General features: G+C 50.2%; 1 protein-coding gene across 1 annotated transcript in view; it reads left to right on the top strand.

The window, feature by feature from the left end:
• The window catches only part of TTL (tubulin tyrosine ligase), a 52,393-nt gene that overhangs the window by 20,394 nt on the left and 15,915 nt on the right, over window positions 1-16,084 (top strand). The window contains exon 3 of the mRNA XM_075339592.1: window positions 4,643-4,875. Coding sequence (XP_075195707.1) covers window positions 4,643-4,875 — 233 coding nt within the window. The remainder of the gene's footprint in view (window positions 1-4,642; window positions 4,876-16,084) is intronic.

Here is a 16,084-nt window from a genome sequence, read left to right as displayed (position 1 = left end):
CGGAAACCAGAGCACAAAGGGGGGTACTCAGACCCTGAAACGAGGTCCAGAAGCCACTGGACTAAGTTAATTAACTGATTGGGTGGGAAATGACCTATAGTCCAGACCGCAAAATCCCGACTGAAGACAACAGCCCAACAAGGGGGATGGAAAGCCACCTCACAGGCAGAGAGATCCCACGGGCCAGCGTCTGCGGGCAAAAGGGCTCTCCCGACATCCACAAAGCCGGTGAGCGGACTCGCGTCGCTGAAGCGCAGGCAGTCCACCGATACACAACACGGTGCAGGAAAAAGGCAGAGACCACCAACCGGGTGGGGGACCCGACTCAACCAGCTGCGGGCACCGACCACCATCAACTTGTTTTACAAGAGACTTGTGTGTGTTACTAATCGTGAGTACAACAGTGCCCTCCGGCCGCGCACCTCCCTGCACCGCCCAACCACACAACACCCAACGGGTCCCGGGGCCATCATCCCTACCCACGGAGGGGTTAACATCTTGCTTCATAAACATCTCCCCCCTAACTGCAGCGGTGGTGTCTACCTTCACCACATCCCGTGAGTGGCGTCACGAACTTAACCACGGCTCCGGCCGTACATCTATGTCCCCTAAGCTGCCAGCCCCTTTCAGATCGAAGTGACCACAGGGCCCCCCGGGTCCGGAGACGCTCGAGCCACCTACCAGCGAGCCTGGATCCGAGTGGCTCGGCTGCAGCCGAGCGTGGGGCGGTACAATTGCACTGGTTGCCTATCCGCTACAGAATCCAACATAAACTTATCACTCTCACCCACAACGCTTTCCACGGTTCCACACAACTCTACATCTCCTCCCTCATCTCTGTCTATCACCCCACCCGTGCCCCCCGCTCTGCTAATGACCTAAGACTAGAGTTGAACGGATCGGTCATAATCCGGGTCCTCCGGATCGGGTTGCCGCCGAAGTCCGGATCCGAAATCCGCGGCCATACAAATCTCTGACACTCTGACACTCTGACACTCTGACACTCTGACACTCTGACACTCTGACACTCTGACACTCTGACACTCTGACACTCTGACACTCTGACACTCTGACACTCTGACACTCTGACTCGGATCGGGCTCTCAAACCGTGCGGATCCGGATTTTGCGGATCTGGGGCCGCTCAACACTACCTAAGACTGACATCCTCAACAATTCAAACCTCCCACTCCCGCCTGCAAGATTTCTCACGAGCTGCGCTTATGCTCTGGAACACACTACCAAGAGCAATCCGATTAATTCCCAACCTCCACACCTTTTAAGCGGGCCCTAAAAACGCATTTCTTTAGCCTAGCCTATCACCTCACCGCCCTAATCTAATCTAGTTCCTTTCTGCCATTCATAAAATTTACTTCCAATTCTTGTCCCCTGTACCTGTATAAATTCAGCTCTGCTACATGCCAGCTGACGGCACACACAGAGTCGCGTGATGAGAATGAACTCGGGTGAACTGCACCCGACTTCATTGTCGTACCGCGGCTCTGTCTGTGTGTGGCGTCCTGATTAGCATCTTCACCGCACACACCCCGACATCACCGCACACACCCCGACATTACTGCAGACATCCCCCGCACACATTCCGACATTACCGCCGACATCCCTGCACACATCCCGACATCCCCGCACACATCCCGATATTACCGCCGACATCCCCGCACACATCCCGACATTACCGCCGACATCCCCGCACACATCCCGACATTACAGCCCTCATCCTCACCACACACACCGGCATTACCTCAGTGATGTCTCCGCTGACAGCGCGATTCACTTCAGTTGCTGCGTGGAGCTCACAGGAGCAACGGTGTTCTACTGCCGCTCCTGTCAGCTTCATGTAGCAGAGCTGGATGTGTCGCGGGACCTCTGGATTATACCGGATCTGGAGGGGTATTTGGAGATTTTAATAAAGTGGTGCAAGAGGGGATTTTTTTTTTTTTGTCTTCCAAATAAAGGATTTTTTCGGGTGTATGTGTTTATTTACTTTCACTTACAGGTTAATTATGGAAGGTATCTCGGGGAGACGCCTGTCATGATTAACCTAGGACATAGTGGCAGCTATGGGCTGCTGCCATTAACCCCTTATTACCCTGATTGCCACCGCACCAGGGCAAATCGGGATGAGCCAGGTAAAGTCCCGGGACTGTCGCATCTAATGGATGCAGCAATTCCGGGTGGCTCCTGGCTGATATTGTTAGGCTGGGGGGCTCCCGATAACGTGGCACTCCCCATCCTGACAATACCAGCCTTCAGCCCTGTGGCTTTATCTTGGCTGGTATCAAAATTGGAGGGGACCGCACGTTGTGTTTTTTTTTTTTTTTTTTTTTTTATTTATTTATTTTACTGCACGATATAGACCCGCCCTCCTGCGGCTGTGATTGGTTGCAGTGAGACAGCTGTCACTCAGCATGGGGGCGTGTTTGACTGCAACAAATCATAGGTGCCGGTGGGCGGGGAATACGAGATTGAATAATGAGCGGCCGGCATTTTCAAAAGAGGAAAAGCCGCCGGAGTAGTGTGAACGCAGTGCCGGTGATCGGGGATCAGTGAGTATGAGAGAGGGGGAGAGACCGACCAACAGAGAGAGAGACAGACAGAGCGACCAACTGACAGAGAAAGAGACCGACCGACCGACCGACAGACAGAGGGAGATTCACCGACCTCCAGACAGAAATTGACCGACATTGACAGACTGAAAAGACATGCGTTTTGCTGCAGTCTAAGTGCATTTTGTTGGCGTTCTGACCCACATCGTTGATTTCAATGGGTGGAGAATGCAGCTACAATGCACAAAAAGTGCCATGCTGCTTTTTTTTTTCCGCAGCGATTTTTGGGCACATCCAAAACGCAGCGTGTGCATTGATTTTTCGGCTTTCTCATAGACTTTGCTGGGGAAGCTGAACGCATGCAGTTACGCTGCAGTTCAAACCGCAGCTTTTCGGCGGAAAAAAAAGCAACGTGCGCACATAGCCTTATGTGTGCACTTTTTATGCATTCTAAGGCTAGGTGCGCACTGACATGTTTGCATGTCTCAAAAACGCTGTGTTTTTGGCCACAAAGAATGCACAAAAACGAACCCACAGCAAAAATGCGTTTCGCTGCGTTATTAGCTGTGTTTTGCTGCGTTTTTGATTACTGCATTTTGCTGTGTTTTTCCAAAGCATTGCATGGGTGAAAAACGCAGGAAAGAGTTGACGTCCTGTTTTTTTTTTTTTTTTTAAGCTCAAAAACACAGCTAGAAAAAAAGTTGTGTGCAGACAGCAAAAATGAAAAGTCATAGACTTTGCTGAGCTAACTAAGTCATGCAGTTTTGAGTCCAAAAAAACGCGCCAAAATGCTCAGTGCACTCATATCCTAAATTGCATTTTGATGGGGGTTTCTTTAATTTATTTGAATGAGCTTCCGTTTTCTACATCCTTGTGCACATGTGCACTGTCCACGTGACCTCCACATGACCCTGAAAATAATGGTTTGAATTTTGTAAGAGATGTGCAAAGATGGATGACTGATAGATGGATGACTGATAGATGGATGACTGATAGATGGATTGATGACGGATGGATAAATGGATTGTACTGCCATTTAGCCAAATAAATAACTAAATGAAAGAAACAAAATGGAGTCCCCTCCATTTTTGATAACCAGCAAAGGTAAAGCACTACCGGCTATCATGTTCGGAAAGTCCATGGTTATTGGGCACTTCCCAGCCTAAAGTAGCCCGTAGATTCCCCAGAAGTGATTCATCACATTAGATGCTCCAATTCTGGATCTTCCCAATTGCCCTGGTGCCTTGGCAATCGGGGTAAATGGTATTTTGAGCTGATGCCAGCTGTGTAATTTCCAAAAACACATATGGCATCAAGCCCTCGTGCTACTTATGGAAAGGGATTATTCTAGCTGCGTTTTTGGACACTTAACAGCTAACGTCAACTGCAAAAACCATTACCCCGATTTCAATCGCACCAGGGCATCGGGAAGAGCTAATGCGAAGCACCAAAAATTGGAGCATCTCATAGTGTGCTACTTCTGGGGCACCTGCAGGTTTGTATTTTTAGGCTGGGAAGGAACCAATAACCATGGACCTTCCCAGCCTGATAATATCACTTCACAGCCGTCTTCTTTACCTTTCGCTAGATATCAAAAAAGGGGGGGACACCATGTCTTCTTTTTTTTTTTTTTTTTTTTTTTCTTTAAATTATTTAAATATTCGATTAATAGCTGTAAAATCTATCATCTTTATCACATAAAAATCATTAAATTATCTGAATGCATTTAATTCTGGTACGTGTCACACGGACTGCACACGAATGTCATCGGTGTGTGGGTATGTGTTTTTCACAAACCAATAGACTTCTGTTGGCTCTTTTTCATCAGTGTAAAAAAAATAAATAAATGGAAATTCCTTCGTGTGGATCAAACAGACACATGTGGTTCACATGGTCCGTGTAAAACAAAAAACAGAGGGGAGAAGATCAGCTGAGATTGGGCGTCTCCAGTACATGTGAAAACGTGCACCACACCCACTGGAAACACTGATGTATGAAGGGGGCCTAAGGTAGAAGAGCTTGGAAGCATTTCCAGTGTCTTAAATTTTAGTTATAATGTTTTGATAATTTATTTTACAGATTAATAAAAACCAGTCCCGAGCTTTCTGGGTCCTGCCCGTGGTTCCCAGAATCCTATGTGATTTATCCAACTAATCCAAAGTCTCCTGTGGCAAAAGGAAGGAATGGGCTCCAAGATCTAATCAATAGCAGCCGTACAGATGAGCGAGAGGAATTTCTAGAATCATTTAATGGAAGGCAGGAGAGTGGAAAAGGAAATGTGTGGATCGCTAAAGCCTCATCAGGTGCCAAAGGTTTGTCTAAACATTCAGAAAGTCTACCTTGCCATCTTCTCATTATTGGTAGTTAAGTCTTCATATTAGTGCATTTTTATATGTGCAGCGTCCTATTCTCTTCCTAATTATTCTGCTGATGGTACCTGTGAGGAAGCTGTGATTTCTTATTAACGCTGCATGGTGACTTTAGACCTCACTTCACATCTACTCAGCTGAAGTGTTGAGGGAGGGATGAGTGAAGAGCGCCAATCCTAAGTGACCTGCACAAAAGTGACTGCTACAGAAGAGATCAATGACATCCCAGCCAGTGAACGTGAGGGGCAGGATGCTCTGAGGATGGTCTGGGTACACCATCGGACTATTGGGGGGGTCATTTGCCTATAGCGCAGTACAGTAATAACGGCTGTTAAAACTACCCCGGGCTGCGGTGGTAAACCAGAGGCATATGTAGGGGAGCTGGCGGGGCATGTGCCCTGGGCGCAGTGTCAGGGTGGGCGCTGTCGGGCCGACTGATACAGAACTGAGTCTCCCGGGTGGCCAGGGCCTGCTTCAGCACATGTCAGGAAGGGCGGTGATGTATGCTTCGGGCCGAATTCCGGGGACCTCAGTGCTCATGTCGGCAGCCGCAGTTCCCTGGCTGCAGGCTCTTAAATCCTCACCTGCCCGCAGCTTTCACCGCTGCGTGTAGGGTCTAAGTTCATCTGTGCACAGCGCTCCCACAGATGAAGGTAGATGCTAGAATATACGGGCTCCTTCCAGGTATGACTTAATTTGTCATGAAGCTGGTCACGCCCACTAACCTGGAAGGAGCCCATACATTCTAGGCTCAACCCACAGATAAAGAGAAGAGCCGAAGCATTAACATCCCGACGAGCTGTATGTCCTGTCCCCCCAGTGCTGTATACCCTGCAGAATAGTCTATCCCTCCACCCCAGAGTTGTATACCATGCAGGACTGTCTATCCCCCCACCCCAGAGCTGTATACCATGCAGAACTGTCTATCCCCCCACCCCAGAGCAGTAAACCCTGCAAAACTCTCTATTCACCCCACCCCAGTGCTGTATACCCCGAGGACTGTCTATCCTCTGACCCCAGTGCTGTATACCTCCAGAACTGTCTATCCCCCCCCACCCCAGAGCAATAAACCCTGCAAAACTCTCTATTCACCCCACCCCAGTGCTGTATACCCCCGATAACTGTCTACCCCCCCCCCCCCCCTCACCCCCACACCGGGGCTGTATACCCCCAGAACTGTCTATCCCCTGACCCCAGTGCTGTATACCCCCCAAAACGGTCTTTCTCTTTCGTTTCATTGGGGGACACAGGACCATGGGACACAGGACCATGGACCATGGGTGTATGCTGCTGTGACTAGAAGGCTGACACTAAGTAGACAAAAAAGGTTAGCTCCTCCCTAGCAGTGTACACCCTGAGTCGGAGGCGGACTTAAATCAGTTTTTTGCTTAGTGTCGTAGGAGGCTGATGTGGGCCGTCTCTGCCCCCCTCAGTTATTTGATTTTTGCATTTTTTTTTCCCTTTTTTTTTTTTCGGCGCCGCTCATCGCTCTCATACCTGTCTTCTCGTTTCTGCAGGTATCTTCTTCATCACTCATACTCTACAGCCCTGTGGGTACCACTCCCCAGGGTCGCAGAGGCTTGAGACATCGGGCCCTCTCCCCCGTCCATCCCCGTGGTACCACTCCCGGGTTTGCGCGTGGGGCAGAACCTTCATGGGCACCCCTGATCCACCCTGCGGTATCACCCCAAAGGGTGCACAGGGACATGCAGCAGGGACTGGACCTCCGCAGCGCATCTGGAATCTGTTGGGACCCGCATCGCTGCCTTCTCCTGCAGGGGGGCTCCTTTCCCCCCTCCCGACGTCCACTTCCCTGCCTCTCCACGCTGCCTCCCTGGAGCCCGCAGTCTTCCATGAGGTGGGCGCTGCACACAGGCAGGGGCAGAGCGCCCTGCCTGCACCGCATTCATTGCTGGGCCCAGCGCCGCCGAGATCAGGTAGGATCGACCTTCTCCTACCTTCTTCCCTCGGCTGCTGCAAAATTTAGGCCCCAGTCTCGGCCTAGTCGCCCCTGCGTCCTAGCCACGCCCCCCCGCTGCAGCGCTATTGGCCGCCGAACGTCAGGCCCTGTCTCCTCCCACCGCTCAGCCTCCTGGCTTACTGTGCCGGCGTTTTCCACAGTGTGGGCGGTGGATGCCCTGTTTCCCACCCTCACACGGCCCCTCCCCCAGCCCCTCCCCCAGCCAACTCCAGCTTCCCATCCCCATTTTGCTCACACAGGCAATTAGCTGTAATCTGTCAGTTATGTGGTTGTAAGCAGAGTGTAAAAGATCTCTAATCACACAAGATCGATTTCATGTGAATGGACTGCTGATGTATGACCACTCACGATATAATACATGTAGAATTCACAAATTAGGTGAAAAATCTCAGTTTTATGTGGTTTTTAACCCCAGAAGTTTTTTCTACAATTTTAGTAAAAAAAAAAAAAAAAAAAGATTATTTCCAGATTTCATGATTCACTTTCAGCATGTCTATAGCACCGTCCTGCGGTGCATCGGCCAAGATGCCGCCTCCTATTGGTTTCTGCAGGTCTCTGGGTATCATTAGGATTTAATTGCCCTAATGTTGGTTCTTGATTCTCTCATATTGTTAAATAGACAGAATCTGACAGGAACTGTATTACCAGGAACGCCCGCAGGGGAAGGCTACTGCTTCTAGCAAACAAGTAGAAATGCTTAGTTCCAGACAACCCCTTTAGATCATATATCTGTGGGGCCTCAACCCTGTCTTTCCTAACAATGACGCAGCAGCGCCCTGATTCCCTGGCTCCGACGTGACCGGGATCCCTTTCTCCCGACTGGTAGGCAGCACACAGGATCTGGGTACGATTTGCTCCTACGGAGATAGCCCTCATGTATGAGCGACAGTTTAGTCGTTCTCCTGTCTCCGGCCTAGCAGTCCCAGCGAGAGTACCTTTGCATAATCCTGCTCCGCCCGACCCAAACAGTTTCCCGTGCCTTGGTGTAGTTCCCCTAGGTCAGGATGTCCAGCTATGCTCTGGCTGCTCTGCAGACCCGTAGCATCCACAGGACTCCTCTACCGACGCCTCAGATGCCGCCATGCAGTCTCAGATCCTGCAGGGCCCTGCGTTCCGCCCCCTCCCGACTAGTTGGCGCCCCTGTCGCAGTCCGTAGGTTCCCTCTCTGAGGTCTCTCGGACCATCGCGCAAGCTCTGCGTCGCCTGTCGTCGCGTAATCAGCCCTCCACAGGCCTAGCGCAGTCTCCTAAGTAGGAAGTGAGCTCCGGCCCACGGTCCTCTGCTACTCGGAAGCGGACCCGCCAGGTCTCGTCTTCAGCACCTTCCCAGGCTTCACTCTCATCCCCAGGTCCAGACTACCACTCCTTCCTGGAGTCCTCCGACCTTCCGGGTGATGATTCAGATGCAGCACCTCTGCTGGATTCCGTACAAGCGGCTGATGTTCGGCGCATGGTGGATAGCCTGGTAGAAGCGGTGAATCAGTCTCTGAGGATACAGGTAGATCCCGTCTCTTTTCAGAGCACCCGTGTCCCCTTTCAGTGGACGAGGCGAGTCCATAACGCATTCAGTGGACGTCATGAGTTCGCTGAGTTACGAAGCAACCACAGGCAACAGCCAGTCACGGTATGTACCGGCGGTAAGTCCATTATTTTACATTATCCCTTCTCTGAAGGGCTCCGAGAAGAATGGGCAGACTCCCCTGTGGTCAGCCCGCCAGCTCCCGCCTGACTTCTCACTCCTAACAGCGCATCTCTCAGGGACTCCACAGACTGTACCATTCACAGGTGGGCGCGCTCTGCCTTCGAGCCATCAGGAACTTCCCCTGCCCTTGCCTTGGTTGGGTTGCGAAGCCGCTATGTCCTGGACAGACATGCTGCGCAGGGACTCTGTGCCTTCTCTGCCGTCCCGGAACTGGCTAACATCTCTTCGCAGATCACACTCGCGGGTGAGTACCTTCGCTACGCAGCCTTGGCGCCTGCCAATGGAGCGGCCCAGGTCCCTGCAACAGTGTAGCTATCCGCCGAGCCCTCAGGCTCAGGACCTGGAACGCGGATCTGGCTCTGAGGGTAGCTGGCTTCCCCTCCGTCTTAGGGGAGCGCCTTTAGGACCTAGGCTAGTCCAACTGATATCCTAGGCTACGGGAGAAAAGTGTACTCTTCTTCCCTATTTTCGGCCCAAGCCGTCCGGAACTCCTCAAAAAACATCCTCCCCTTGGAGGGACAAGGGGGCCCCGTCTTTTATGCCCAATCCCTCCTGGTGATCGCGTCCCCACTAGTCCACGAAGTTCCACTTCTTCCAGGTCTCAGCGCCGCTTCTCCAAATGACTTCCGGTCTGCGGACAGCTGCGCCAGTCTCGTGGGGGGCTTCTGTCCCCCTCCAGCAGATCTGTCTCCCATTAGAAGCAGTTCGTAAGTCAGAGAGATCAGTCTCAGACTACGATATAGATTCGATTCATTGCCACAAGACGTTTTTTTCCGTTCTCGCCCTCCTGTGTCTCCTGTGCGTGGGCGCGTGTTCCTCCCCTCCATGGGGTCGTTCCTCCACTCTGGACTTGTGGCAACAGTCCCGCCATCAGAACTTTTCCAGCGTTTTTTATTGCAGTCTCTTGTGGTCCCCAAGAGGGTCGTCTCGGTCCATTCCCTCCTCGACCCGGAGTTTTTCTAGCAGGTCCGTGAGACCTTGAGCATTTAGCATGGAGTTCCTCCGCTCCGTGTTCACATCCATTGAAGTCGGTGAGGTTCTGACGTCGCTGGACATTCAAGACGCCTACCTGGCAGGTAGTCCTTGCTTCAAGCAAATGGTCCCTCAACAGGGAAAGCCTCAACCAGATCGGCGGCAGATAAAAGACTCCAAAGGTGGTCCTAATGACCTCCCGATTCGACTGGCAGGTTCCATGGTTCATCGCGGGCTACCACGACCACCTGCCACTAGGGGTCGACGTGTGGACCCAGTGCAGGCCCCGTACTTCTTCTTTCCACTGCGGCCCCTGATCCCGAAGGTTCTTAAGAACATCAGGGCGGAAGGTTTTCCAGCCATTCTAATGGCTCCAGAGGGGCCCAGACTAGCATGGTTCGCGGAACGTCTTCAGGACCCACGCTGTCCTCCCGGGACGCCTTCCAGACCGTCCAGCTACTGGTTGGCAGAGCCTTCTCTCTCTCTTCTCTCCTACGAGAACCCAGAGGTCCTAAAATTTGACAGTCTGGCCACTGTATCCTGGGTAATACCTCAGGCAGGCTTTTCAACAGAGTTAATGCAGACAATGATTACAGTCAGGTTTATATCTTCTGCGAGAATCCACTACCGCACGGGGAGCATTTTTCCTTCGGTGGTCTGAAGAACACAGCATCTCTTCTCCCTCCCATCAAGGCAGGTCTAGATGCGAGTCTCGCATTCTCCACACTTAAAAAGCCAAGTGTCGGCTCTGTCAATCCTGTTTCAGAAGTCTATCGCTTCTCGTCCACGGATCAAGGCCTTCATTCAGGGATTTGTCCATCCAGCTCCGCCGTATCGTCGGCCACTAGAACTGTGGGATCTTATGCTAGGGCTGGATTTGCTTCAAGGTCCGCTGTTTGCACCGTTCGAGATTCCTTCCTTCTCACCGGTTGTGGAAGAGTGGTGTTCCTCGTTGCCATCACTTCTCTGCGAAGTACGTCAGAGCTAAAGGGTCTTTCGGTACTTACCCCTTTTCGGATTTGTCTCCAGGACAAGGTCGTGCTCGGGCCAGCTCCCTCCCTTCTGCCTAGGGCAGTCTCGCCATTCCAGTCAAATGAGGAGTTTGTTTTCTCTGTCCTCCGGTCCTGGTCCTTCTCACAGCCTCAAGAAAGTCTTCCATACTCTGGACCTGGTGCGAGTCCTCACACTCTGTGCCTACAGGACCGCACTTTCCCGTAAAACGGTCGTGCTGTTCATAATCCCATCCGGACCCAAAAGGGACATGCTGGTACCCAGGGCCTCAATTGCCAGATGGATTCGTTCCGCCATTTCCGAGGCCTCTTGGATAAAGGACAAATCTCCACCACGGGCAGTAAAGGCACACTCAACTAGTGCAGTGGGAACCTTTTTGGCCGATTACGCATTAGACGTCGGCCGACCAGGTCCGTAGCACCGCCGCCTGGTCTGGTCTGCATTCCTTTAACAACTCCTACCAGGTTCACATCCAAACATCGGCAGAGGCCAGTCTTGGGAAATAGCTTTTGCAGGTGGCAGTAGCACACCTGTACAAGGCGGGTACATTCACTTCTTGGGCAAGCCCGCCGAGGGAGGCCGTTTTCCTTCCTATCCGCGGGGCTTGCCGCTCCCCACCCAGGGACTGCTTTTGGACGTCCCATGGTCCTGTGTCCCCCAATGAAACAAAAGAGAGAGAGGATTTTTGTGTACTCACCGTAAAATCTCTTTCTCGGAGTCTTCATTGGGGGACACAGCACCCACCCTGCTTGTTTTGTTACATATTGACTGTCTATCTCAGTGGCCCGTGTTCCCTGGTCTTGGGTCGCACTTCTACTTTGTTGAAGTTATTACCTTGACTTATGTATGGTTGTGTTTTTGTTCTCCTCCTACTGCTTGTGCACTAAACTGATTTAAGTCAGCCTCCGGCTCAGGGTGTACACTGCTAGGGAGGAGCTAACCTTTTTTGTCTACTTAGTGTCAGCCTCCTAGTCACAGCAGCATACACCCATGGTCCTGTGTCCCATGGTCCTGTGTCCCCCCCAATGAAGACTCAGAGAAAGATTTTACGGTGAGTACACAAAAATCCTTCTATTTCCCCCCACCATGCCATACGCTAATGAGGCTACAGCCTTTATTTGTGATAGTGACTAATTCTCATCATTAGGCCTCAGTCCCACTTGCGCATTGCTTCCCATGCGAGAGCATCAGATGCAATATGCTAATGACCCTTGGCTCAGGCTCTGCTGCGAGCCTACGCCGAGTGTCATGCGACTGTGATCCAATCTTGTGATCGGATCACAGGCACGGACTAGAGGAAGGGAGGGGGTAATTCTCCCCCTTTTACATGGCCTGTCTGTGCGTAAATCGTACTGCACTCTGACATCCAAGTGCAGTGCGATGTTTCACACGCTCCCGTAGACCTGTATGGGTGTGTGAGCTGAGATTCGCTGCCAAACGCAGCATGCTGCAATTCTTTTCTCATGCCAATATATATCATGAAAAATCAATCGCAGATGGACACTGCCCCATAGTTTTACACTGGTGCAAGTGCAATTCGATGTTTAATCTGATTGCACTCGCCCATGCAAAACGCAAGTGGAACTGAGGCCTTACTGTAGTTGCTGTATAGTCCGCAGTCTGATGATGATTGATAACTCCCAAGTATCTCCTTACCATTGTTAAAAGGAATCTGTCACCAGGTAATTGCTCCCTTATATGAGAGCAGCATAATATAGTGACAGAGACCTTGATTCCAGCGATGTGTCACTTACTGAGCTCTTTGCTGTTATTTTGATAAAATCAATGTTTTCTCTGCTGCAGATCTGGCAGTTATACAGAGCTGATGCATATGCTGGACTACCTGGCAGCATGCCAAGCAGTCCTGTAATGATAATATATTGCTGATTAAACAGTGATTTTATCAAAACTTCGCTAAGCAGCACAGTAAGTGACACACCGCTAGAATCAGGATTTCTGCTGCTCTCAGATTAGGTGTTAAAATCCTGGTGACAAATTCCCTTTAAGGATGTAAGGAGCTAACATTACAATTGATGTACCATGTACTGCTTGTGGTTCTGATTATGTATTTCTATACTGATGAGAGTTTTGATGCTGTGTTTTTGAACTGATGGGGTTATATGGATGTATTTCTGTAATGCTGGTTGTTCTGATGATGAATTTCTTTGCTGCTGGTGGTTGTGATGCTGTGCTTCTGTATTGATGGGGGTTCTATTTATGTATTTCTGTACCTCTGGTGGTTCTGGTGCTGTTACTAGTTCTGATCCTGTACACAAGTATCAATTAGTGTTGAGCGGACCCGCACTGTAAACGTCCGGATCCGCGCGGTTTCAGCGCTATCGCCGGGCTGGACCCGGGATTCCGGCTGCATGACCCGGAATCGGCAATTAATAAAAATGAAAAAAAAAAAAAACCTAAATGAGCGTTTTATACTTACCGAGACTCTGTCATGGCGGCACTCTGCTTCCGGGCTGCGCTTTCACTTCCTCTGCTGTGCACACAATCACACAGCTTTCCGTGCTTTCCCCGCCCACCGGCCGTCCTCTCAGCTGTGAGAGGCTAAATCACATACTTGCAGTTTCGTGACCTCCCACTCACCGCCGGCACCAGAGAATCCTGACAGTGTGCAGTTTGAGAATTCAGAAATCTGTAGTCACATAGTGATACACAGTGACTGCAGATTTTTATCTTGTACCTGGAGAAGCCCTTTACTTATAAAATTAAGCACTGTAGCCCAATCCTAACAGCATGTAATATACTCTGTCAGGATTCAGCTCTGCTCTCTGGTTCCAGCAGACACCACATGGCCTCTCCACTCATATGTGATTTTCATACTTGATTGAGACAATTAGGAAGAAAAGCTATGTTTCTCTTTATACATCGAGAGAATTATTAAGAGCAGCTCGTCATCACGTGACTAAGTGTGCAAATCACATATAAATAATTGGTCACATGAGGGGGGGGCACCAAATTGAATTCTTGCCCCGGGTGCCGGAAAGCTTAGATACACCTTTGGGTAAACTAAGCATATCTTTTAAAAGGTGCGTGAAGTAAGAACACACCAGTGCGGGTTATTTAGAACAATAACATCTGACTAGAGATGAGTGAACCCAGAGTTCAGGTGCATTACATGTGTAAACCACTTTTGCAAGCATCACTGTCCTCGGGTATGCTCGGAGCTCAGCCCAGTATGAGCCGCTTGTTGTTTGATCGGCTCTCACTGGGGATAACAACATGATCAGATGTAGTGTGCATTAGATAAAATGGAAACACCCTGCCCAACCTCCCCCCGGAAGTGATCTGTTTATGGCTGGCTGCATGTGAGTGGAGACCTGAACAGCCCAATTAGTGACTTAGTTCCAGCCGAACCAAACTTCAACGAGTCCGCTCATCTCTTCTGTTAACGGTTTCTTTCGAAGGCACTGTTGCACTAGAAAAAGGAATTTTGTTAAGAAAATTCTGGAGGCTCAGTAAGATTTCCACAGCTGCGGGAAAATACCGCACCGAAATCCGCATGCGGTTTGTTGCGTTTTGTGCGGATTTGTTGCGGAAATGCCGCAGCCAGCGTTGGACTGGCACCTGGAGGAATCTCAAGTAATACCAGGCCTGGCCGCGGTTTCCTGCACTGAACTCCGTAGCTCCCACCTGAGCTCTGGAGTGCAGCCTAGACTAAACTGCGAGCGCCGAGTGATTGATTCCCCGGCGATGGCAGCCTAGACTAAACTGCGAGCGCCGAATGATTCCCCGGCGATTGCTGTTTAGTTCAGGCCGGGCTGATCTCCGGAGCTCAGGTGACAGCTCCGGAGTGCAGCCCGGCCTCTCTACAGCTGTCACCGGAGATCAACCCAGCCTGAACTAAACGGCAATCGCCAGGGAGACAATCACTTGGCGCTCGCAGTTTAGTCTACGCTGCACTCCGGTGCTCAGGTGACAACTCCGGAGTTCAGTGCAGGTAACTGAATCCAGGCCTGGCATTACTGGAGATTCCTCCGGTAGCCAGTCCCGCAGCTACCTGCGGAAAAGAAGTGACATGCAATTGTTTTTGCTGAGGGAATCCCGCAGCAAAACATGCAGCTGTCAAAATCCGCCCAGTGCGCACAGCATTTTTTTTTCCCATAGAATTTGCTGGTGCATCACTGAAGAGATGTTATGAACATTTTCTGCAGCGAAACATGCAGCAAATCCGCGGGAAATTCCGTCTAGTGCACACAAGGCCTAAGTTGTTCCCATGCCTTTTTTGCTAGTAGGAGTGGATCTTTTAAGGGACCTTGTCATATGGAAAAAAAAGCTTTTAACTCACAGATAATGGGTTAATCTGCTGGTTAATAGTGATCTACAGCTGGGCAGCTGTTGTACTTTAAAGGGCTTGACCACTACTTTTACATTAATGACCTATCCTAAGGATAAGCCATCAATGTCTAATCGGCCTCGGTCTTATTCCCAGCACCCACGCTGTTCTTGGTGCCGATAGCTGCCCCGTCTTCTGATTGTGGTCGGGTACTGCACATCCCTTGCCTGTTGATTTGAATCAGAGGCAGATGTGCAGCAAACAGCCGCGGCGACGATCAGGTGACTGGGCAGGTCCAGAAGTGAGTATTTTTGGCTGCCTGCCACAGTCAGAGAAAACAACTAATTGAGGGGGGTGTCTGATGTCAGACCCCAGTCAGACATTGATGTCCTATCCTAAGGATAGGCCATCAGTGTAAAAGTAGTGGCCAACCTTTCTAAGTCCAGACACCGGGAAGGAATGCTCTTTATTCCTCCCGACAGATTCCAGCTTTCAGTCATAGAGATGTGTCCAGTGCGACTTCAGTCACTGCTCAATACATAGCAGTGGCAGCTGCAACTGCTCCCGTCACTGACTGACAGCTGAGTAATGTTCACGTCCTGCTTGTAGCCGGGCTGTCAGTGCAGTGGTCCGGTAGATACAACACCATGTCCACAGGTAGTTTGGGGACATGATAGATTCCCTTCTAATGATAGTGGAATGTAGTCTGATACAACCTGATATGCATGTAATGCATCTGATGTATATTCCAAAGAAGGCGGTACAGTGTGTGACTATGGATGTCATTATTTATTTATTTTTTTTTTTTTTTTTTTTTTTTTTTTTTTAGTTCTAATCTGTTGTATGCTGTGTATGTATATTGTATACTGTGTGTGTGTATTAGCCTTTAGCAGGGCTGCAGTGTAAACGGAATGAATGTAAGAGGCTTTCTCATGAACTACATGTAACCGCTATGTATTGGATAGGTGATAAATGCTCCATTCCTGGGGACTCCTCATTTGGATTTCTGCTGATTGTGAAAATAGGGGTCCCAAATTCCCAGTGATTGGAATGGTAGTGTATGTCTATGAGACAGGTAGTTTATAATAAGTAAGACCCGGCTCACTGCTGCAAGGCTTAATGAAGCCGTAAAAAAATCAATCAAAACTACAATAATGTATGACCCCGGCACAATTAATAAAGTAGAAAAGGAAGACTGG

This window comes from Anomaloglossus baeobatrachus, chromosome 3, assembly GCF_048569485.1.
Source record: "Anomaloglossus baeobatrachus isolate aAnoBae1 chromosome 3, aAnoBae1.hap1, whole genome shotgun sequence".
Lineage (NCBI taxonomy): Eukaryota > Metazoa > Chordata > Amphibia > Anura > Aromobatidae > Anomaloglossus > Anomaloglossus baeobatrachus.
Note: the sequence above shows the minus strand (reverse complement) of the source record. Positions and strands in the feature narration are given on the sequence as shown.